The 25,395-nt window shown below is 35.1% G+C and overlaps 1 protein-coding gene and 1 pseudogene across 4 annotated transcripts; both read right to left on the bottom strand.

The window, feature by feature from the left end:
- Positions 1 to 2,061: 2,061 nt before the first annotated feature.
- LOC134259676 (uncharacterized) lies at positions 2,062 to 7,968 on the bottom strand. Of its 4 annotated transcripts, none has more exons than XM_062742269.1 (3): positions 7,845 to 7,968; positions 7,235 to 7,506; positions 2,062 to 4,972 (listed from the first exon to the last, which is right to left on the bottom strand). In XM_062742269.1, the coding sequence occupies exons 2-3, from the start codon at positions 7,500 to 7,502 to the stop codon at positions 3,990 to 3,992; spliced, it is 1,251 nt and encodes a 416-aa protein (XP_062598253.1). In that variant the 5' UTR covers positions 7,503 to 7,506; positions 7,845 to 7,968; the 3' UTR covers positions 2,062 to 3,989. The 4 variants fall into 4 exon arrangements, with proteins under 4 accessions (XP_062598253.1, XP_062598254.1, XP_062598256.1 ...); XM_062742270.1 differs by having other exon boundaries at positions 7,866 to 7,962; XM_062742272.1 differs by having other exon boundaries at positions 7,872 to 7,959.
- Positions 7,969 to 20,802: 12,834 nt separating this feature from the next.
- Positions 20,803 to 24,084, bottom strand: LOC134259670 (uncharacterized; annotated as a pseudogene).
- Between the last annotated feature and the right edge of the window lie 1,311 nt (positions 24,085 to 25,395).

Here is a 25,395-nt window from a genome sequence, read left to right as displayed (position 1 = left end):
CTTAATTCGAATTAAATTTTGGGGCATGCGTAATGGCAAAATTAAGTCAAATGTGTCATGTCGGTGGTCAGCTTTAAGTACTTGTGCTATCTATTTTAAAGTGAAAAACTAATACCCCATTCATACGACGAAACTTTGCATATGTGTGCAAATTTACATATAAGTAAATATACACATTATATTACACAATATATTGATAAAAGTTAATTTGCTATCCGTTCAGAAGATTTATGTACTGTAAGTAAATCATTATATTTTCATATGAAATAAGGTGATCTACAGATTCAGAATTGTGGAACCTTATAGAAAAAGGTCATTTTCTTAATATTTCGGTATAAGACTAACTTTTGAATGTTCCTCAAGAAAGTAGGGGGAAGTCCGATCAATTTTTTTTTTTGGTATGAAAAACAACAAACTTTTAGGAAAAATTTACACACAAAAAAAGGAAAATTAATCGAAATCATTCTTTAAAATTGGAAAATGCGTTGGCTTCGGTCCCCAAAGAATTTAAAAGAGCCGTTGAGAGTTCAGAAATAGATGGCTGTAGCCATCTACTGTATGGCGTCTTCAGCAGAGTAAAGCACGACTGGAAATCTTGTCGGTATTTGGAAATCAATAGTATATCAAGGTTTGCGAGGTAATTATGAAGTTTCAGCTTGAATATAATATGTTTTTCCAGGAGAATGAAATGGACAATCGGTTTGTAAAAAATTCAAACAAAACAAACATGTGAATAGGAAATAAACGCGAATCCCTCTGTTGAAATGCATGGTGGGATCAGGTGCCAAGGATCGAGAATATTTGAAAATGCTTAAAAATGCTTAATTTCAACATCCTTGTTGAAATTCCTGTAGCATTAATTTATAAGTCAGTAGCTTGCCTTGGTTTAAAAACAAAGAAAGGTAGAAGAAAGTCAATCTAAAATGGAACCGAAGAAGGATATGGAGATAACGAACACTATTCAATCTCGAAGTCCATAAAAGAATACTAAATAAGAGCAGAGCAGACACGGACTTCCAAAACATCAGAGATGGGATCAGGTGCCATGGAGGAGTAAGCATCACCTAATGACCGGTCACACCCGCCGTACGTGTGCTCCTTGTCATGATCAGGAAATAACGGAAAAATCCGTCGTCAATTCAGTGTATAAATAATGGACTAACAATTAGTATGACAAACGTCAGTCAGCATTTGAATCAATGATAAATAATATTTGCTGACAAGGTCATTGTATCGAACATAGAACTTACGAAATGATGACTTTTAACGAGACGGCTGATATTCTAGTTTCATCAAATTGCTTGTCAATAATTTACCTCGTTTTACCGAGTGATTGATGTAATGCCTATTCCTATCACAGCTCCGGAGAATTCCCATGAAGACAACTTGAATAGTAAGGGGACTACTTATTGATCCTGCAGGGCACATGTTTGCGCGATTCCAGTTGTATTTTTATAATTTAGAGGCATAAACATAGGTTTGCTAGAAAGGGTGCAAGATGCGCACGTTTTTGCAAATTCAAATTTATCTCAGAGGAGACTGGAGATATAGTGTGGATCCTTGTTTTCAGAGTTGAAAAAGCGATTTGTGGAAAGAACTATGCTAAAACAACCCGGCGTATCCTTTAAAGACTTTAATGCACTACCCTTATAAAACTCAAATTACATTCAGCTGCCCTTGAAGTACAGCAAAGATGACCATAAAAATCCAGTATTTTTATCTTTTGCTTTCTAGCCACCATGTTAACAGACTGATATTATATAGAAAACAATACATTAACAACCGAAGCAGCGCTAAAAATGGAGATTTATGCAATAAACAAAACAAAATACATACTAAGTAAATTTGCTGCATGTTCATACGACAAAATTTACACACATGAACTAATAATTTGCGACAACATGTATGCAAAAGTTAATTTGCACCTAGTCCTGACCAGGTGTAAATTTACTCAACTGTGCAGAATTTACATGTGAGCAAATCAGTTCATACGGCCAAAATTGCACATGTGAGTAAATTTACTTACGAGTAAATTATCTCGAAAGAATAAGCAATTCAGAATGGCAGTATCTGTCATGGCTTTATTTTGTTTAAGATAGGTTATTACATAATAAATCAATGGTATCAAACAATGGACAATGATCAAGTATTATTGCAAGTGTCAATGAGTAAGCGCCGATCCTCAATCTGGCATTTGGCGCCTACGGTTTGCAGAAACGGAGCCATATGGTGCTGACAACCCTGGAGGGTAAACAGAAGTTGCCAGCGATGGCTTGTTGCAAAATTCTGTAGTTCGTCGGCATGGATTGCAGCCTGGAAGGATCTCTAAAGCCATGACGAGGGACGATGTTGCGCTGGAATCGGAAATGATAACAGCAGAAACACAGGAGAAAACTAATAATAATTGAATGCACAATATTTATGCCCTAACATACCTATGATAAAAATACTATATCTATGCATATCCGCGTACGTAACTGAATAGGGTGATGTATATATGTAAGCAGTTTTTATGGATGACTGGTATATGTAAGCAAGTTTTATGGATGATCGGTGTAAAGGAAAAAACTGTGTGGATTAGATGAGGAATATTAATCTACATAAAATGGTGGGGGCGGGTGGGTGATCAAAATCGTCGAGCGAAGAGGATGTGTGCGCAAGCGCATTTAAGGCTTGGGGCTATTTTGGAAATTTGGTTGAGGTCAGGGGAGTTATCGCGCTTAGGCTATTCTTCTTCGATAACTGGCATTTACCGCACATGGCGGTAAATGCAATTATCTCGAAAGAATAAGCAATTCAGAATGGCAGTATCTGTCATGGCTTTATTTTGTTTAAGATAGGTTATTACATAATAAATCAATGGTATCAAACAATGGACAATGATCAAGTATTATTGCAAGTGTCAATGAGTAAGCGCCGATCCTCAATCTGGCATTTGGCGCCTACGGTTTGCAGAAACGGAGCCATATGGTGCTGACAACCCTGGAGGGTAAACAGAAGTTGCCAGCGATGGCTTGTTGCAAAATTCTGCCAAGTGGATTGCTGTGCGCGAATTTCGAGACAGCAATCCATCCGCCAACAAGTGGCGGACAATTTGGCAAACAAGACATCATGTCTTATGCAACGCAATGATTCTCAAAGCAATACAAAAACAATATGCAGGGTATCATCAATGAATAATGTGGCAAAGCAATATAACACAACATATCAAAGCATCAATCAGCATAACTGGGGGGGGGGGGAGAGGGAAGGATGCAATGCAACTCAGTGCAATTGCGACTACTATCATGAATATGGGATGGTGTGAAGGTGTTTCTTTTACAAGCCATGCACAGATACTGTGTTTTATGGGAGTGTGGGGAAAACCTTTTGACTGGAAGTCAGAAACTTGGACAATGCCGTTTGAATTGTAGTTGTAAAAATAGAATTTCCAAGATCTGATAAATGAACACAATCGAGGAATAATTTGGGCTGATCAATTCTAATATCTGGGTAACGAATGAGGGCCCCATTTAACTTTTGCACAACAAAGCAACCAATGGAATTATTGATTCTTTTTCTAGATTTCTCTGCAGCTTCGCTCGAAATCATGTAACGCCAGTATTTGCGAGGAAGTATGTTTGACCATACAAGAAGAGTGTTTGGTAATTTTCTATGAATGGAGGCTAATAATGATTTCATGGCTATTTGTAATTTTTTAAGGGACTGAATGCCAATACTGTTGCCACCGCAGTGAACTATTAGAACTTGAGGAATGATTTCATTATGGCGATTTAACAAACTAGCAATGTGTTGATCAAGTTGCTCCCATTTTAGTCCCCCAGATCCGGACCAGGTTACATCTATGTTTAAGTGCTCCAGAGACAAGTTTTGGCCAATTGGTGAACGTGTGCAGTAATCTTCAGCTCGTCTGATGATGGAAGATCCAACAATCCATACTTTGCAGCGAGTTCCTGCAAACTTAGCTTACAGTTAGTAAGACTGACTATCTACAAGACTACAGTATTAGGGCGAACATATGACTTAAAAGCGTTGGATTTCCATCTACCCATGGTTTTGATTTCTTGCTCTGGAGTACCTTGCATATACAATGAAGTTGCAGCCCCTATGCGAAATGAATGGGATTTGAATGTTGATATATCAAGTTTGAGGAATGATAGAGCTTTCTTTAGTATTTGATTGAATTGATAGTAAGTCAAGGGTGAGCCATCCATGTGGCACAGAAACTGTGATGTTTGAGTTTGTGATGGTCTATGGGTCGCGTACTCTAGCAGGTTGTGGAATAGGACTTGATTGTGCTTTGTACTGTTAATGTGCATTGTTGTGCCCTTGCCATGCTGATCTGTTTTAGTTTTCCCTAAAGTGATCTGAATGGATGATTGGGATATTGATACATTTTCTATTGATAATGGGGAACTGTGGGTATTTGCCCTAGTGGTGGTTATTTCACCAACTCGAAGTAAAGCAAAGAATGCGAGCCCATATGCTGAGGAGAACAGTAATTTTTCATAATAATTGCGACACACATGTTGCAGCGAGTCTATTAACTTGACTAATAGGGGAAATGTTATCGGGCTTCTTGAATCTTTTCTATGTTTTAGTTGTTTAAAGCCATTTAGCATTTTCTTAACTATGAAAAATTGGCATGGGTCTGGGAAATTACCAAGTTTTATGTTGAAGCTTAAGCCAGCTAGGTAGGTTTTGGCTGTAGAGTATGTTGTCCCCTTTGAGGATAGGTAAGCAATATAGTTAATTAATTGGTCTATGGGAGGGGGCCATACTTCTGTTAAGTTAAATTTTTTTCTAAATTGTGCAAATGAGTCAAGACCTTTCTGGTATATTTCTTGAGTGTTATGAGAGACTGATGCTGAGAGTAGTTGTTCTACTTCCTGCTCAAATGGTTCCAGAATTCCAGAGGAACTTGGCAGGGATAATAGTCTGCATGGGGGGCCAGCTTCCTGAACTTTTGCCACTGAAAACGAGATATGGCATCAGCTATAGAATTAGAATGACCTGGTACATGTTCGCAGCGGACTTGGATATTGTATTTTAATATTTTATAAAGAAAAGGCCTGAGGAGGGACATAACTCTTGGTGACTTTGATGTTTTTTGGTTGATTATCTCGACAACAGCCATGTTATCAATATGCAAGATTATTTTTCTGCCTTGTAGTTTGTGGCCCCATATGTATATTGCAAGGGCGACTGGGACTAGCTCCAGATAAGTCAGATCTCTACAATCGTGTTGTGACCATTCTGAGGGCCATTGTAGGTAGGACCATTGTGTACCAAATATGACCCCGCACCCAAGTGAACCAGAGCTATCAGAGGATATGTGAATAGTCTCTTTATGTGACCAGTGAATATCTGGGAATACAGTTGTGCCATTAAAGTCGGACAGGAACTCGAGCCATATATCTACATCTTCGCGAAGTGCCCTTGAGATAGTGATATAATGGTGTTGTTTGTATCCCTGTGATAGGCTGTCATAAAATCGCCTACAAAAGGCTCTCCCTGCAGGTATTGCCTTAGAAATAAATGCCAAAGATCCAACTAATGATTGCATTTCTTTAAGAGTAATTTTGCAACGCGAGGCAACGTTTTGAAGTTGGGCTTTAAGGGCGTCGACTTTATCTTTAGGGACAAATATAGTTTGGGTGATGGTATTAATCCCTAACCCTAGAAATGTTAAACAAGTTGTAGGACCTTCAGTTTTTTCCTCTGACAGAGGAACGCCGAGCGTTTCACAAGTTATGTCAAATATTTGCTTGAGGTTTTTGCACACAAGGGTGTTTGCAGGGCCTGCAAAAAGGAAATCATCAAGGTAGTGTACTAATGTGTCAATATTGGCTCGATCTTGAACAATCCAATGGAGGGCTGTTGCAAATTTTTCAAATGTAGCACATGCTATAGAGCAACCGAATGGGAGGCACTTATCGAAATAATAGTTGTTAAAATAAAAACCAAGCAAGGAAAAATCCTCGGGGCGAATAGGAAGGAGTCTGAATGCACTAGAAATGTCTTTTTTCCCCAACAAAGCTCCCTTGCCTAGTTCTTTTATCATTCTTACTGTCGAGTCAAATGATGTATAATGAACGGTGCAGAGATCTGGGTCTATAAAGTCATTAACACTATTTCCCTCTGGTGCAGATAAGTTACAAATCATACGCCACCCCCCTTGCTTTTTGGGAACAATGCCTATTGGGCTACACTTGATATTTGACATGGGGATATTCTTGAACGGCCCAGCTACTCTACCTAATTTAACCTCTTGATCAATTTTTTCTTGGAGCTGCTGTGAATTTGTTTGTGCAGATTTCATGTTTTTAGATTTTTGATATTCCCGTATACCCGAATAACAAATGTTGAAACCATATTGAAAACCATTGATTAATTCATGAGCAATATGTTGCAAGGGGTAGTCTTTTAGCATTGATTTTAGGATGTTAACGTTGACTGGGGTTGGGGCCAAGTCCCAGAGGCCTTGGTTGGTTTGGGGGGAACCCTCTACTCTGAAATCTGCTTGGGGGCTGGCGGGGATGTTCGGCTTGGGATGGGCGAAAGTTTTCTGTGCGAAATGCCTGACTGTTGTGCCAGCGGCAGTTTATGAGTGGGTGATTATTGGAGCATTTAATGCAAGCATGTTGATAAGTGCAGTATGGTCTTCCGCATGTGCCTTTGTAATTGAAGTCAAAGCATTTTGGCGATTTAGTTGTATAATTTGGGGTTTGCTGTGATAGAGTGTTGTGGCCATGAGACACATACAAGAGCCATAATTCTGCGTCGACACACCCCCAGTCGAGAGTATGGTTCCTGGAGCGCTTTAGTCTAAACTGTATGTCATAATTGAGCCAGTTTAAGTTTGATGATCGCTGTGCAGCAGTGCGTATGATGTTAATGTATTTAAGGATTGATTGAATGTGTTCAGGGAACTTAGTCAAGTAAATGCTGCTGAAAATGAGGAAAGCATTTGTCCATGTTTCAATTGAAGTTATTTTGATTTCTTTATGCTTAGCCTTTAGCACTAATTCGCCAGCAACAAATGCGAGCTGTTGCTGGGGCTCGTCATTTGGTTTGAGAGGAAGTAATTTATGCAAGTGAATGAATGCATTATCATATATGTTTTGTCTCAGGTTGTCTGGGACATGGACGCCCAATGCGTCTGAAACGCTACATAATGAATTTGGTGTTGTTGCACTTGAATTAGATAATGTATTAGTGCTGCCTGAAGTACCTGTAGAAAGCATTGTTGGCGATGCCTCAAACTCTAAGGGGTCAGGGATGTCTATTCCTGAGGAAGTTGTAGGCTGGTTTGATAAGGCTAGAGGTATGGCGTCAGGAGTGACCTGGTTCGGTTGAGTCACGGTGCTTGTAGCAGTGGTGACCTGGTTCGGTTGAGTCACGGTGCTTGGAGGCCTGGATGCTTTGGCCTTTTTGGTGGCAGCTGGAGCTCGGCCGGGCCTGGCATATGGAGACTTTGTAGTCCTTTTTGCACGGAGCATGTTTCTATAAAACAAACAACTGTGTAACTTGTGTTTAACATATACATAATTTATTATTATCATTATTAATTGCTTATATATTTATAAATTTTTACTATTAATGTTTTTTTTTTTTTTTTGTTTGTTTGAATCTGAGATTGTAAGTTATTAACATCGTTTACTAATTATGAATGATCAAATTATATGTAGAGTTAAAGCCCTTTTGTTTAACGTTTGGCATGCCGCCATTAACGGATGGTGATGATGAATATTGATCCAGCAAAATCTGCTCACATCTTAAGTGCTGAGGCAAGGGAAACGCCCAATTCGCTTCCAATGCTTCACTAGATGTTTAATACATACCGATGACCGGTGGAACGATACCTGTACAATATAGTAATCCACGTAATGGGTTGCAACTTGGAGGTGATTTTTCTGTTGATGCTGTCTGATCAAAATCGTCGAGCGAAGAGGATGTGTGCGCAAGCGCATTTAAGGCTTGGGGCTATTTTGGAAATTTGGTTGAGGTCAGGGGAGTTATCGCGCTTAGGCTATTCTTCTTCGATAACTGGCATTTACCGCACATGGCGGTAAATGCAATTATATTAAGGTATGCAAATCATGTCGTATGAATGGGGGTATAAGAAAAAATGTGTTAATCACTAAAATATGTCTCCAGACACTGTGACATGTCAAATGCATCTGCTTATGCATAAGGTGACGTGATTTGCAAATGACGTCATAATAGCCTTCCTCACGCCTGACTGTCGAAGTAAAATTTTAATTCGCATTAGTTTACTTCGCATTAGCTGTCGTGTGAACGCAATTTAATTCGCATTAGTTTGATTCGCATTAGTTTACTTCGCATTAATTTACTGCGAATTAAACTTGTCGTGTGAACAGGGCATAACAAAACACATAACTTTATAATGGAAAGTAAATGTATAATCATTGAATGTTTGTTTTAAATGGTTTTCGATCTTCCCCTTTTCTCCAGTGGAAATTAATTTTTTGACACAAATATTGATGAAGCCCTTCATTGGTACTGGGTGTATTCTCCTATACACTGTATATCAGGGAGTAAAGATATCTTGCAGCGGCGAAAAATAAAATTGATATAAAAGAGAAATGTTTGGGCATTCTGTCCGCAGAACATAATAATCCAAAACATCCATGGATATGCTGATTCATCTGAAAACCATTATAAAAAATATTTTTAAAAATCCGTCCAAATCAAGTTTCTGTTAATCACTGTTTGAAATTCGTACATGCCGTATTTTCAATTTAACCCACCGACAAGCGTTAATTGTCAGAAACACGTTTCACATATTTCAAACACGTGCATCAATCTATGGTTTGTTTCCATTTTTCACACATTTGGATTTCAGGCGTATAAAAATGTGTGCAAAACGGGAATTTGACCAGATGAGATAATTAGTTACTTGGTATAGTCTATACCCAGGTTGGTAGATAGGGGAAAAGTGGACCTATGTGTGAGAATGATTGGAACATAAAAAAGAAATTAAAACAAAAAAATATTATGTGCATTACAAGTTTTCAATTTTTTCACTCTTTTCTTTCATATAAAAATAGAAAATTTACCTAAAAAATAATCATGAATAGTAATTGGTAATCGTTGTCAATTTCTGAATCATAGCTTTCTAGTGAAAATCTCAAAAGCATGTGCTAGAAAAGAGAATGTGTTTTCTTCTTTTTTTGACTGAATAATAGGAATATATTGCTGTTGATTCCTATTCCTATTGCAAAGAAAGGAAAGAAAAAAAAAGAAATTTCTGTCTTTCTCTCCCGAAATCGTATTTCTTAAGATGTAGCTATATTTTTATCAAAAAAACTCTTATATGTAAACTTAATCATAAGCCTTCCTACTTCTATTTTTCTGGTCCTTCGGATGAGTCCGTATATACAGGAGGTCTCGTGTCGCACACAGTCAATTAACGGTTTTAGCTTTTCTTTTCATAAATAAAAAAAGCACCCATATTTTAATTATAACATGTATAATGTTGTAAGGTGGAATTTTCAATTATGAAAAGAACTTAAAGATAAACATATCAAGTGCCAGTGGCGTCGCAGTATGTGTTGGCACGAAAACGATCCCTCCCTGTTCAATGGTCCTAAGTGCTTATCCCCTCTCCCCACCGAAAAAAATGAAATAATTTCCCCTTAAGTATTATTAAAAATTACTTAAATTAACTTTAATTTACAAATGAAGAAAAGTGTACTGAAAATAGTTAAATCAATAATATCAGAGGAGATATTTTATTAAGCATTTTTTGCCAAAAAAAAAAGTCTTAATTTTCTAAATAGGGCTGTCTGTTTTCCTCCTTCTGATATCTTGTTTTTTTTTTTCAATGATCCGGACAGAAGGAGAAAAAACAACTCTGATTAATCAGTTGTTTCTTATTTCAAATTATTTTTTCTTCCGTTTTCATATATCTATATTCCGTATCTTCGATTCCTTTCCTTTTCAACAATCTTCAACGACCATTTTTTTCTCATTCCATATTTTGAATTTTTACAAGAGCGAATAGGCGTCAAAAATTAAAAACATCGTGTTTTTCTAATAACTTTTTAGCTTCTAATTACTTCTTTGCGTTCTTCGCCAATTTCAGCATTTATTGGAATATGAAGACTTCTTTATTTTAATTTCCTTTCATTTTTTGTTCCGATTTCCATTTGATTTACTTACTGATTTTTTTTTTTTTTTTTTAATTTTCTGTGCATATTTGAAATTACCAATCGCTAACTACCGGTAATGATTGGCTGGGTTTATAATTTTAAAGTATACTGCATTCTTAAGGTAAAACTATACATAGAATATAGGAATGGTACAATTCTTGATCATTATAAATCACATAAAAACTTATAATATTAAAATGAAACTTGTAAGTTTAGTTACATTTTCATATTGTTATTTGCGAAATCAAAAATTATTGTTAATTTTTCTTCTTCTGATTTTTGACTTGCATGATTGGCAACAGTAATTTTTTATTCTTAATTTTCAGGGAAAAGTTAATGACCTAAATCTGACCTTGCCTCTAATACAGAACGGTCAAATTCAATCTCATTGATATTATCAGTTACATGTAGTAATATTGTCACCTTGATTCTGTAAAAATTTCATTAATTTTTAAATACAAGAAATATGACAAGAATCCTACCGTAATATTTTCTAAAATTTCTGTGTAATAGCACGACTTATATGTGGAAAAAGCATTTCAAGCGAAAAGATATTGAAATATTATTTAATCTAAAAGTTATCAAAACTTCATATCTTTGGATGGGTTTGATTGACACATCCATAAACTTACACTAAGTTTGATTTTATTCTTAATGATTAAGAAAAATGGCAATTATGTTGTGTATAGTAATATTAAGTTCAATAACTTTTAGATGAAATATTATTTTTAATATATTTTCGTTTGAAATGCTATCACGTATAAATCTTAATATTATACAGAAAATTTTAGAAACTAAATAACTTTAAATCTGAGTCTATACACCCTTAAGTGCTGAATGGCGTTTTTCTACTTATTGTTAGTCCATTATTTCCCAATCATGACAGGAAGTGCACTGCAGATATAACCGGTCAAAAGGGGATTCTCACTCCTCCCTGGCACCTGGTCCCGCCTCTTATGTTTAGAGACCTGTGTTTACTTTGCTACTGATTTGTATTGTTTGGGTGGACTTTCAAGCTTGATTACTATTGTAATTATCACATGTTTCATTCGACAAATCAGAATGTATTCAAGAAGTTTGCGTGCGAATAAAAAAAAGAGACTTCTGTGGTCATTTAGATATATCGACAACGTATTATTAATTATTGAAACATTTCTGATGTCATCTTTTGTTAATCTTTTTTATTACCCTGCACACCGCTCAATAAGTTAACGATAGGTGTCAATTAAGATTCAATTTATTGGACAGCTACAAGTAACATTCAAATGAGAACAAAGGGTGAGGTAAATAAATTTATTAAACAGCAGCAAAAAAGCAATGACAAATCAAACAAATTTATATGAACAATGTTGAAAATAAGTCGCGTAAATTGTAAATACTCTTCTGGAAATGGCACAAATAATCAAAATACATTTGAATGTCTAACATGAAATTAACAAAAGAAACCGTGTGTCCGATCATAATTTTCCAAGATGTTCATTACTAATAGATTCATTTCACAATAATTGGGACATAGATAATTCACGGGATCTTGTAGACACATAAGAAAAATTAATCAAAAGCATGTGTTTACTTAAAAACTACATTGGGCTTTTTGCTTTTTTAAGTATCCATGTTTCCGCCTTTAACTAAATTTCAACTGATTCTGTATTATTTTCGTTCGGGACCAATTGCCCATATCTAGTCCTGTAAATTCAGCATAGGAAAATTAATCATACAATTGAAATTATAAATTATCGAAGATACAAAATACGGCATCAAATGTTCATAATTTTTTTTCAAAAACATGCAAAATAAAACAGAATAAATTTTTTAATAATGAGGTCAGGAATGAATCAAACGATTGAAAAACATTTAGGAATTGATTTTAAAGAATTTATTCGAAAACCTTTGTACAGTCAGAGAAGAACAAATTCTCCAAAATAAGGGTCAAACCCTACATAGGGCCACACAGCAAATCAACCACCACTGTGAAACAGAAACTGTACCAGGTCATTTTGGGGGAAGGTTATTCCATTTGTGTTGAAGTGCTGAAGCAGGTTCTTCGACATTGGCAGGTAGTCCAAGTTCTTTATCCGGTCAGAGTTGTTAAATGAATTTTCACAAGAACTTTTCTTTATAACTCATATTTTTTTTTCATTTTACCGTTTTCTCCATCTTTGATATAAGAAAAAGTAAACGATAACAGGAGTTTATATCATACTCGTCGATTTTTACTTAGTTGATGCCGTATATTGTAAATTCTTGCATGTGTTGCCCTTTGTATTCCGTGTCCTGGTTCCTGTTTCAGCGATTCTTGGTAGGATTGTAAAGCACCGTTTAAGTCTCCAACAACTTGCTGACAGATCCCTAGTATCTGCCAGGATATTTGTCTGTGAATTGGTGGTACATATCTTCCATCATCGTACAGGAGCATAGTGTGAAGGTCTGTCAGTGACTGTAGATACTGAGTTCTATTACCAAGGCGGTAGTTTTATAAAATTGACAGCATTGTTACCAATACAAATACTGGATATAGTACACCTTTCACATCCGGTGATTCTAATTTGTTCTCCTCTTGTTCTAATATTAATTCTTCAATAAAGTGAATCCCATGATAAAACGTAATATCCACAACCCAGGCGGCTTTCATTTTTCTTGACATAGACAAATTACTTATTTCTTCACTATATCTCTGTCTGTCTACGTACCGGTTTGTTGTAATACAAAATAAAGTCTTTTGATAGTCTTTGTTTCATCAGTTTAGAAACATCAAGTGCTTTATTGTATCTCCCTGTCCTATAGTAAAACAATGCTAAATACAGTGAATGTGAGATGGTTCCTATCTTTGACGACAATTTCAACATGTTGTACAGCATTTTCCCCGTTTTGTTCATGTCTTTTTTTTTTAGAATGTGTAGAATACTTTACAATAATAAAAGTGGTCAGTGCAAGACCATCAGCTGTATACCACTGTAATGTTAAGGATTTGTATGCTGACAGTGACGAATTTAACAAAGTGTCAACAGATTTTAAAAATATAAAGGAATGACGTGTATTTATTTGAATGAATTTTAATTCATCTAGCTAGCGTACGCAATTCTTTACATGCACATCCCATTGCTTGACATATCCCTGTAGTTAATTGAATCTCACATGGACCGCTGAGGGCTGGTTCTAGGATAGATCTGAGTGTAGAACTAAGCAGTAGGCAGGACACGCCCATTCTGTAATACCAGTAAAGTTGATCTAATAAAGAATCACGTGCAATGCCGACAATCTTATTTATAAACAAATTGTTCCGTGGAATAAAGAAATTAGCGAATTTACCACGCTATACACTCAGAATGAGATATTTAAAACCCATCCAATAGCATTCCAGTAGATTGGTAGGACACCACCTCAAATGTCCAACTTGTATTAACCAGAACATTGTAGTCTTCATGAAGTTAAAACACAGTAATGGTTCCTCTACGTTCTCATTGATCACTTCCTTGAGAAATATTTTGAGAATTCCATAACACATAAATTGAATATGATTCATGGAATACACTAGTCTTTGTTCTGCAAGAGAAATTAAGGAAAATCTACAATCTAATATATCCCCAACGCTAGTTTGTTTACTTCAAATAGCCACACAGAGGTAATTATTGTTTAAGATATCTTTAAGAACACTAGCAGGAGGCCATTTGTGTCTGAGGTATCTTTCAATCCAGTCATTTGTATCAGGGGGCCAATATTTGCAGGTAAAGCAAAATGCTTTATCAACATCAGTACCTCCATATGTATGTCCACAGAAGCATGGACCATGTTCCTGAACATTTTGATACATCATACAACTAGACTCCTTTTCAACAAAAAACTGCCTCAGAAAGAAGCTAGAAATGTAAATTCGATCATTTAAAGGAATGAATGCTGATGTCAAGAAATCATAAACAGAACGTGTAAGAAGCTGTAGTCTAACTTATCCAGGTTTTGTATCCGTGTCATCTATGAAAACAATGTAAAGATTTAATGAAGCATAGTCCCTCAACTGAGAAATGTCATTTATTAAAAATGACGTTTACAAAGCAACTCCATGTAATCTCTGTCAGATGTTTTAAACTAAATCCTTCTCTATACATGTACCTACCGCTTAACATTTTTCTTCTTATATCTACATCTTTTGAAATTAATTTTAGATGTGTTTTCATTTATCATGTCCTCCATGTCCCACGCGTCCCTTCTGATGGTCACTTCTGTTGGTGTCCCTACTTCACAACACAGACCAACATACAGAATCTCTGAGTGAAAGTTAAAATTTTGTTTTTAAATTAGAAACAATTTTTTCTAAAACAACAGTAGTGATTTAAACAATATATTAAATTAATCGTGAAGTTTGCTATTGTCTGTTTGCAGGAGTGCATTAGTATTGTGGGACTGTTGTTAATTTATTTTATTATTATTTATTCATATATGTCAATTACTTTGTAGATTACACCGAGAGCCAGTGGAAAGTGTCGGACGAGGAAATCAAGAAGACAGTGCGGATCAAGCTGAACAAGTGCAATAAGAAGATGTACCAGGCCAGGAAAACCAACACACCTGAGGATTCTTAAGTGGATTTCACAGCAATGGCTTGCTTCTTCCTTATGATTCAATGATTCCCTCCCTTTTCGACTGTTATTATTAACTTATTTATAAAGACTTACTATATCCTGATATATAGAACAACCGCTTCTTCTTTTCAATTCATGATTCCCTCCTATTCAATTGTGATTATCAACTTATTACAAAGACTTACCATATCCTGATGTATAAACAGGTTTAAATACCAGGAAAAGGACATTCAAAAATCTTATTTTTGGATGTGCCAATATGTATGTATTGTACATTTAATAGTGCCAATTAAGTTTATTGAGTGTAAGTTTTTATAGTGCATGTGTTTTGAAATGTATATATAGAGAAAAGTTTAAAAGTGCTGTTTTTTTCTTTTACTATTTTTACCTTTAGTATTATATTGAATAACTTACTTTTGTTTATTTAAGGCAATGTCAGAGAAAACCATATCATTTTTGTCAGTTTCATTTATTTGAAATGTCCTAATTTATTCCTAGAAGCTGTATTTGTTATATCTCTCAAAGTTTTTATAGGTGTTTTTGTAGTTTGATGCAAAGTCTTGTTATGTTCCCCAAACGAAGTTGGGGAACATATTAATTTTACTCTGTTTCTTATTATTATTATTTTTCTTCTTCTTCTTCTTCCTGGGTACTTTTTTGTCCGGGAGTGATCTTGTAAACTGTTCGTCCGATGTAGGTAAAACCTTTTTAGGGTCAGTAGACATGTTATGTAGATTTGCGGAATCAAGGTCATTTTGCGCACACGTGCTTGCAAGAGCGTGCACGTGCAACACGTGAAATGACCAATATAATGGATATTGTAGTAACTTTTCTATTTTTTGATGAAATTTTTTGAAACTCATAATGTAAGGATACATTAGAAGTATAGACAAGATAGCATGGTCAAAATAGCAAGATCTCACGCGCATGCACGTGCGCTTCGCTCTGATTGGCTGAAACTAAAGTCTCAATATCTTTCTTGTTTCTTGTCATAATCCTTTGAAATTTTGAACATAGTCCTACATTATGAATATCTACAGCATGGTATAAAAGAATTTTCATGAAAGCATGCGCATGTGCACGTGCTGTAATCTGATTGGCTGAAACTTTAAATGGCTATATCTCCTTTGTTTTTTTGACGAAATTCTTTGAAATTTAAAATAGTCATGCATTAGGATAACCTACAATATGGTATAGAAAAATATTCATGAAATCACACGCATGCACGTGTGCTGCAATCTGATTGGCTGAAAATTGAAATGGCTATAACTCTCTTGTTTTTCAACCAAACCGGATGGGATTTTGAACAGAGATAGATGTAAAGGACTCCTACAAGAAAGTATGGTCATCATGCACGTGCACGCACGTGCATGCATTTAGAACGAGTATAATTAAAAATACACTTGAATGAGTGATTTTTATTTCTTTTGGACTGAATGCTTTAATATATAGTATATTTAAATATATAGATAGTGTAGACAAGATGATATGGTCATAACGCACATGCATTCACGTACATGCGCTTGGGTGGAATGCTAAAATATGAATATAATTGGTATCCTTTTGGGAAAACGTTGTTAAAGTCAAAAATGCGCAGAGTTTGTCTTATTTAATGAAGCTTATAGGGAATATGGCACCAAAAGGGAGTTGGGGAGCGTTTGGGGAACATCTGTAACGGTTCCCGTTACAATTAGTACTAGTTAATATTTGTTGTTGTTTTCCCGTTTCATTCTTATATTAATAGTATATTCCTCAGGATGAAAACAATCATGTACATGTGCTTTATAGAATTTATGTTTTTAATCTTTATTCCATTGCTTTATCTTCGTGTCTTATAATGCTATTTTTTACTTGAAGTTTTAAATGATAGCTTGTTTCTTGACTGTGTCTAATTCGTCAAAATGAACTTTCATGTATTAGAAAAATACAGGAAAAATTAATTGTGATGTAAATGCAACTGCATTCCTCTACATTGCTTCATAGAAAAAATAAGTATTCATAAAAATTACCGAAATATAAGAGATTATTCATATACTGTACAGATGTATGTATACCTGTTATTAGAGAAAACCACACAGATATAAATTTTTGAAAGTTTAATGGCGAATAATGGCCATGGCAGCACTACAATTTTCAGTAATAAGCAATTACAGTTAGTTACTGGTTACAACCGTAACCAAGGTTATCGATCCAAATACATTGGACGATTTTGGCAACCCAAATGGCAAATGGTAAATACATGTAAATGAAAATCTACAAGAAATAGGCAAATATAGAAATGAATATGAAATAGGCAAATATACAAATGAATCTGTTAAACAACTTACTGGCAAATAATACATTGCAAATGTTTCATCCAGTCTGACACAAATAAGCAAATTGAAATTTCACACATATTGATAATAATTTTGTACAGTTGTAATGTAGCGAGCCCTGGGATCAGATGCTCACTAAATATAACCCTATTTAAGTTCAGCTAAAGATTGCGTAGTCTTATTCTATCCATTATATACAAATCGGGAATCGTACGAAAATCATTCACATGCAAGGCAATAGTTAGCCCTGGGGTCAGATACTCACTAAACATACAAATCACTCTTCAAGTCCAACGACAGATTGTGGAACGGATCTTAGGAATTGTAACTTCATTGGTGCTGGTACAGTAATGGATACAGCAACAGCCATCGAAGGTTACAGCCATGCAGTGCGCCATAACGAAGTTAGGTATTAAACTAAGAGATGTACAAGGCTGAAAATAGAAAAATTCGAGCAGCAGCAAAATGACACCAAATAGACACTTATTTATATATAATCTAACAATACTTAAAGGGTGTTGGTGGGTGGGAATTTTTTAACATAGTATGAAAAATAAACAAATTTACAACTTGAGATGCAGGATGCTTCTGCTTTCCTTGGTTCTCTAACGGAAAGGAAGTCCCAAGGGTAAGACTAAAATACCGAAAGTTGATAGAACAGGGAAATACTTATGACCCAATAACCCCAAATATTGGCCTCTCTAATAACGCGATTTAATTCTCAGCAATTAAATCGAATTACGAGGGGATTTCAATAAATAATGTCATTGGGGCTCAGAAAGAAGCAAACGACGCTTTTCAATGATTTAGTCTTCAAGATTTTACTTATTAATCTATTTTAATTCAAACACATGTCTGTAACATTTTAAATCCATTTTCCGATTGTTTTTAGAACTCATTTTTGGGTATGACCCTTAGTATACTGGAAAATGGCAGATCCAATGATTTCCTGGACTTGTTTTTTCCTTCTGAAAGGTGTTTTATTCAAGTTTGTAAATAGAAACAAGTCAAAAGGTCAAAGATCTGGCAAATATTGTTAATGTGAAAAACATTAACTTTCTGTTTATCCCGTAAACCCCTTAACTCTTTAGGGCATGCGGATTTAAACGCTGTCATGAAGAAATTCAATGTAGTGATTCCTGATTCTGCGTCCTTTCTCTGATAGACCTTTCGATTTCTTTGCAAAAAAGCTGCTTTCTAGTCACCTCCAGATATTAAACTGTCTCCCCGAATACGAATTTGAACAATAATACCACTAATATTTAAGAAAATTGCATATAAATCTGTTTTTGTGCTCTTGCATACCTTTGTTCTTGACAGACCTTCGCCGTTTTTATCAAGTACATCTTATGGTAAATTTTGTTTTAATGGTTTTAAGCAATAGATTCATGTTCAAATATCTGTTTGAATATAAAACAAACGTGGATTATTACAATTACTGATATTTTAAAATAATTGTTAAGACTTTTGTACACGCTGTCGTTTTCACTAATTTTTCAAAATACAGGGTGACCTTAGAGTACCAAGCTTAATTACTGTCAAACGTTTCTTAAAAACAGTGTAAACTACTCCCGATATGATGTCTATCAAATTTGCTATGTGTCTCAGAGTCAATCATACAACATCAAATATTATTTGTTGAAATTTGGCAAACAGTACATAAGTTGTTATAATTTTTGTTGGCAAAGAGGGTACCCATTTTTGATGCCCATTATATAAATTTTTATCTTTGAAATCCACCTGCTAATTTGTCTTTAAAACAGGCATCGGTTGCTGTAAATGTCACATATTTCAGTGAATATTTCTTTGGGATTTTAACAAGTTTTACAGCAGCTTTAATGTTGCTTTTATTTTCACTCTTGTTTACTGATTCTTTACCATTCATTTATAATGCAGTGTCTCGAATAGCCCTTGTTTCCCAGCTTCTCACGATAAAACTATGTGATGAAAAGTGGTCACATAAACTGTTAAAAATTCATTAAAGATTCAATAATGAGGGAAAGTCAAGCTTTATGTCATATGACTACTATGTTGTATGTAATGAAGCTTATGACATTATTTATTGAACGCCCCTCGTATTAAGGAAAACCACACAGATATAAATTTCTTAAAGTTTAATGGCGAAAAATGGCCATGGCAGCACTACAATTTTCAGTAATAAGCAATTACAGTTAGTTACTGGTTACAAACGTAACCAAGGTTACCGACTAAAATACATTGGGCAATTTTGGCAACCTAAATGGCAAATGGCAAATACATGTAAATGAAAATTCAAGAAATAGGCAAATATAGAAATGAATATGAAATAGGCAAATATACAAATAAATCTGTTAAACAACTTACTGGCAAATAATACATTGCAAATGTTTCAACAGTCTGACACAAATAAGCTAATTGAAATTTCACACACATTAAAAATAATTATATACAATTGTAATGTAGCGAGCCCTGGGAACAGATGCTCACTAAATATTACCCTATTTAAGTTCAGCTAAAGATTGCGCAAAATGGACACTATGTGTCCACCGCCACAATGGCGGTAGCTGAACGCTTATGACTAAAATGCCCCCTCACCCACCCACCCCCACCCACCCCCATCCCCCCACCCCTTTCTAAAGAAAGGCAAAGCACATAAATTAAACATTGCATACCAAGACAAATGAGTATAAAACAATCACATTAGCTACATTAGTGTCTATTTAAGTGTGATTTACATTATTTAGTCAGTGAAATAAGAGTGTCATTGCCATTTTCAGCAGGAAAAACGCCCACCCCTGACATTATAAATCTGTGCAAAGCTTTCCTCAAAGTTTCAACAAATATCTTATTGCCTTGCTGTGACAAGTGCACCCCATCCTCTTTAAGCAAAGTATGATCAACCGAAGTGAAATCTGGGTAACGAATATATCCACATTGATGTGCCAGAAGTTTCTTTGCAACAAAGCTGTTTACTCGAACCCTTGCTTTATTAAGCGCCTGGTTGTTCTTAGCATTGCGCCACATCAATCTAGGTAATATCTGAGACCAAATAATTTTAGCAAAACCGAAATTGAATCTAAAGAATCATTTATGCTGTGACGCAAAACACAGATGGAATTTGCCCAATGTCGTTGCCCCCACAAAGTAAAACTAGATAATATGGGGGATCTTCATAATTTAACATTAATTTGATTTTAGGGAGGAGATGTCGCCATCTCATGCCGCCTTTTCCCTGCGACCAGATTTCAGCCTTTAATGTGGATAACCCAAGACTGGACCCCCCATTTTGTCTAGCATAACCAAAAGCATGCCATATAATTGACGATCCAACAATCCATATTCTTATACCTTCTGAAATATATGTAAACTAAAATGAATATATTTAAAATAACATTTATCAGACTGGTATTAGAAAACCTATCAAGCTATTCTGTATGAGGTGCTAGAAGTAATACAACCAATTGAATCTTTAGCCATTAATCAAATTTGAGGTTGGTATTCTTATATATCTCTTGTAAGCTTTTGATCCCCAACGACCCAATTCTTGAATTTGATCATCTGACATGCCGTTAATAGAAGCTGTTGTGGCACCACCTATCCTAAAGGAGTGTGACTTGTACTTATTATTGTCTACCCCAATGCACGACAAAGACTTTTTCAAAATGGCATTGAATTGATAACGTGTTAATGGTGACTTGTCGAAGTGACAGAAAAAAGGACTTTTAGTCACGGGACATTGAACTGAATATTGTTTTAGTAGCTTGACTGGACATATCTTTCCCTCAACTGCAGGTAGAACCAAAACAACCCCTTTTCCAAACTGTCAGTTTTAGAATGAGACAAATAAATTTTTACATCTGAATTGTCCCGAGAGAATTGGATGCTGCAAGCATCCAAGGCATGAGAACTACTGCTTTTCTTACTATCTAACACCAACCCCCAACCCTAAATAGGCCAAAAAATGAGCATGAAAAAACTGCTGAAAACAATGTAGTTTCATGGGATGATTTACAAACAATTGGGAGTACATTCAATATTTTCCCCCAAAATTCTGGTGTAATTTGCAATCTAGCATCTACTGAACTTTGCAGTCTTTACATGCCTACCACCATCTTTTTGATTACAAAGTTTTGGGTGAAACTCGGTTACCATCAAGTTTACATTTAAAGCTTATACCTGAGAGATAGGTCCTTACAGGAGCAGATGACAGACCCTTTAATGAACAACTAGCTACAAATTCTATAATCTGTTTTTCATCAGGAGGCCAAATCGGATGTAACCCACAAGATAACCTGAAACGATCAAATTCAACTAAACCTGTCTGATAAGCAAGTCTTGTATTTGTTGAAATTGAACTCTGAACTAATCTGTCAAATTCAGTCTGGAGATGACGTTTCAAAAGGACTCTGGAATTGATGCTGGCTCCAAGTCCGCCTGAAGTACAAGTGACCGAAAACGCTGAAACTGACAACGAGATAGAGCATCAGCAACCTCATTATGAACACCTAAAATATGACAAGCCTTGAACTGTATATTGTTTAACATGGAATGAAGTACCAAGGGACGAATTAAGCACAAAACACGCTTAGACTTAGTTTTTTTTTTCAAAATTGTTACTAAGGCCTCGTTGTCTACATGGAAAACTATTTTCCTGCTGAATAACTGACTTCCCCAAGCATGATTTGCCAAAACAATTGGAACAAGTTCAAGAAATGTGATATCCCTGATTACTTCAGTACCAGCCAAATCACTTGGACACTTGAAAAACAACCAATGATTCCTAAAGAAAGCACCTCAACCTATCTTTGAATTCCCTGCACTGTCAGTAAATAATTGGAGTTGATCATCATCTACCCAGTCGATTTGTGGAAAGTGACAGCAGCCATTGAACAAATCTAAAAATGTAAACCACACATCCAAGTCCTCCTTAACTGCCAAAGAAACCCTGATAAAGTGATGTGGTTTACAGACCCCTTGCATGATGTCATAAATACGCCTAGTGAAAGTCCGACCTGACGGAATGGCACGCAAACAAAACAAAAGTTTAACAAACCTGCAAGAGCCTGAAATTCCTTTAGAGTAGCCTTCTTTCTTGACAAAAAACTGTTGATCAAATCCTTTAAACTATTTAACTTATCAACTGGGATTCTTATCATCATTTCAACTGAATCTAACTCAAAACCCAAAAAGGTCAGGGAAGTTGAAGGCCACACTGTTTTATCATCAGCATAAGCCCCACAAACATTGACATAAGTTCATCACATGTATTGCTACCTGTCCTACCAGCAAACAAAAAGTCATCTAAGTAATGCACCACTAATTTCTGTCCAGACTGTTGCTTCAAAATCCATTCCAAACCAGGGTTCTCCATGAGCTGTTTTACTGTGTTGCTCCCGACACAGTAAAATTTTCTCCGACACAGTAACGATTCAAATTTTATGCAGTAAGATCTGTGATAATTATAAAATCTAAACACACAAATTCTCTCAAACTGAAACTTTAATCAAACAATTTTACCGTCTTTCAATTCTAAAAATTAAGGTACTTAATTATGATAATTACTAGGGCTTCACCTTGCATTATCTATTATCTCCTAGACCCTCGGCGGACTTTAAGCATGACGAAACAGAGACAAATAATTTGTTTTCATACTTCCATGTTACGGATAATTAGTAGTTGCAATAAAATACATTTTATTGTGTTTAAAAACTATTTAAATATGCCTTTTTATAGAGCCACGGCGCTAGATTATGTTAGCCCTGTAAGTCAAACACAACATCGTACCAAAGTCATTTATCTGATGTAAATAAATTGCTAAAAATTTTCAACATGTTCAAGGAACTTTTAAAAATATTTATCTGTTCTGAAGTTTCCTTTTTTAATGCGGTAACTTGATCAAGAAAACTGATAAATAATCACGGCAAATCTCCTTTCAATAATAATAAGTAGTCCGGTCAGAATTTCCTCTGCATTTAGAACGTGTTTTTACTTTTATCAATATGTACGACCATACCATTTGTGTAACGAATTAGCAATTTTAAAATAAGTGTGTGCATGTATATTTTTGTACTTATAATAAATAGTGATTCAGTTGCGAATTTGGTAGCGAAAATACCGCAAAAGTTTAGTGCTTCGCGTAAACTAAGCAACACAGTAAGATTTCAAATGATGGAGAACCCTGCATTCCAAACATGATGAAAATTCCTCAAAAAGACTACAAGACACTGAACATCCCAAAGGCAGGCTTTTGTCAAAGAAAAACTTGTCATTTATTTTAAAACCTAAAAGCTCAAAATCTGATGGGTGAACAGAAAGCAACCCAAATGCAGACTTTAGGTCCATTTTACCCATCAAGGCCTCTTTACCCAACAAACCTAGTAACCTAACAGCATCATCTAATGAGGAATAATTGACTGAGGAGAAAGATGGATCAATAAATGAATTAACACTTGAGTTTTCAGGATAAGATAAATGATAAATCAACCTAAATGAGCCAGTGCATCTGCTAGCCCCTAGACGAACAGTGTGGATGTATTTAAGCAAGCCAAAAAAATTTGTAGGGTGTACTGTGGCATATATTGATGAGAAAATCAAAAATACATCAGTCCACTGCTGTACAATAGTAATTTTTACTGTAGCCCGTTTCGGTTCAATCACTACTTGACCATTAGAGACTGTTAATGTTTGCTTACCATCCATCGGGACCGGATTGGATAGAAGTTGACCTAAATCAATGTATTCACCTTTAACAATTTTTTGTTTGAAAGATTCTGTCACATTTGCCCCCAAACTACTGTATATAATATCGATCTCGTTACCTGTGGTATCTAAATTGACCTCAGGTTCATTGCTGGGACTAGTGGAAGGAGTAGCCACACTGCAAGTTGTAATACTAGCTGTACAGGGTGTGTTTTCCTCTGTCGAAACTTCTGTTGACGCAACCGATCCCCTTAATTGTTTTTGTCCACTCGTAGGTGCTGACTTGGCAGTGGATTTCCGCTTCGCGGGCTTGGCAGCCGGTTTACCTCTAGGCATTTTCTGAAACTACCGACTTAAGAGTAAGAAATAAATATAAAAAGCATAAAGATATTAATATTATTATTATTATTATTTGTTTATTTATTTATCTATTGCTAAAATATTGTCTCAGCGTTACGACCTTTCTGTTTTATTACACATGTGGCTTTTCAAAATCGAAAAACATCCGAAGAGTCATTTACATAATGGTGCATATACGCACGAAAATAAAAATTGCTAGAAATATTCTCCTTAAATTTCAATGCAAAACATGAAATTTTTTAACATAGTATATAAAATTAACAAATTTACAACTTGAGATGCAGGATGCTTCTGCTTTCCTTGGTTCTCTAACGGAAAAGGAAGTCCCAGGGTAATACTAAAATACCGAAAGTTGATAGAACGGGGAAATACTAATGACCCAATAACCCCAAATATGGGCTTCTAATAACGCGATTCAATTTTCAACAATTTAATCGAATTATAAATATCGTTTAAAAGAAATTTAAAAAATCATACTTTCTTTAAAACAATGCAAAGAATACATACATGCATTTTTGTACTTCACTATCAAATTTATTGTTACTATTTATTTTCAATTGTAATCTTTGTTACAATAAATTTTTTTTAGCATAAACTGTTTGCATCACTTGTATATGTTTAGGAAAGTCTGAAGTTTTTACTAAGTTGCTTCAAGTTTTCCCTAAGGTAAATCAAAGTTCCAAAGTTTTCAATATAGTAAATCAAAGTTTTAAAGTTTTCATTATAGTAAATCAAAGTTTTCAAGTTTTTACTATAGTGAATCAAAGTTTCAAAGTTTTTACTATGGTAAATCAAAGTTCCAAAGTTTTCGCCATAGTAAATCAAAGTTCCAAAATTTTCGCCAAAGTAAATCAAAGTTCCAGTGTTTTTGCCAAAGTTAATCAAAGTTCCAAAGTTTTCGCTAAAGTAAATCAAAGTTCCAAAGTTTTCACTATAGTCAATCAAAGTTCCAAAGTTTCCGCCAAAGTTAATCAAAGTTCCAAAGTTTCCGCCAAAGTTAATCAAAGTTCCAAAGTTTTCGCCAAAGTTAATCAAAGTTCCAAAGTTTTTGCCATAGTAAATCAAAGTTCCAAAGTTTTTGCCATAGTAAATCAAAGTTTCATAAGTTTTTACTTTGGTACTTTAGTAAACTATAGTTAACTATAGTTTACTATAGTATTTTTTGTTAGGGCTACTGGAAATATGGCCCATTCTGTAAATTAAGCAAGGAGAATGATAATGACGCAAAATAGAAAACATAAGAATTAATAACTTTATTTTTTTAAAAATATTTTTAGCGTGGTATGT

This window comes from Saccostrea cucullata, unplaced genomic scaffold (assembly GCF_032062105.1).
Source record: "Saccostrea cucullata isolate Sc308-1 unplaced genomic scaffold, CSIRO_AGI_Scuc_v1 ctg1235, whole genome shotgun sequence".
NCBI classification, from domain to species: domain Eukaryota; kingdom Metazoa; phylum Mollusca; class Bivalvia; order Ostreida; family Ostreidae; genus Saccostrea; species Saccostrea cuccullata.
This window is presented reverse-complemented; position numbering and strand designations above follow the sequence as displayed.

Bases quoted from the DNA above. Each gene is read 5' to 3' on its own strand.
- LOC134259676 (XM_062742268.1), bottom strand. From the start codon at position 7,565: ATGATAATAATAAATTATGTATATGTTAAACACAAGTTACACAGTTGT. The intron at 4,973-7,234 runs GTACTTCAGGCA...TCTCGTTTTCAG, and splicing joins GCCAACAATGCTTTCTACAG to TGGCAAAAGTTCAGGAAGCT.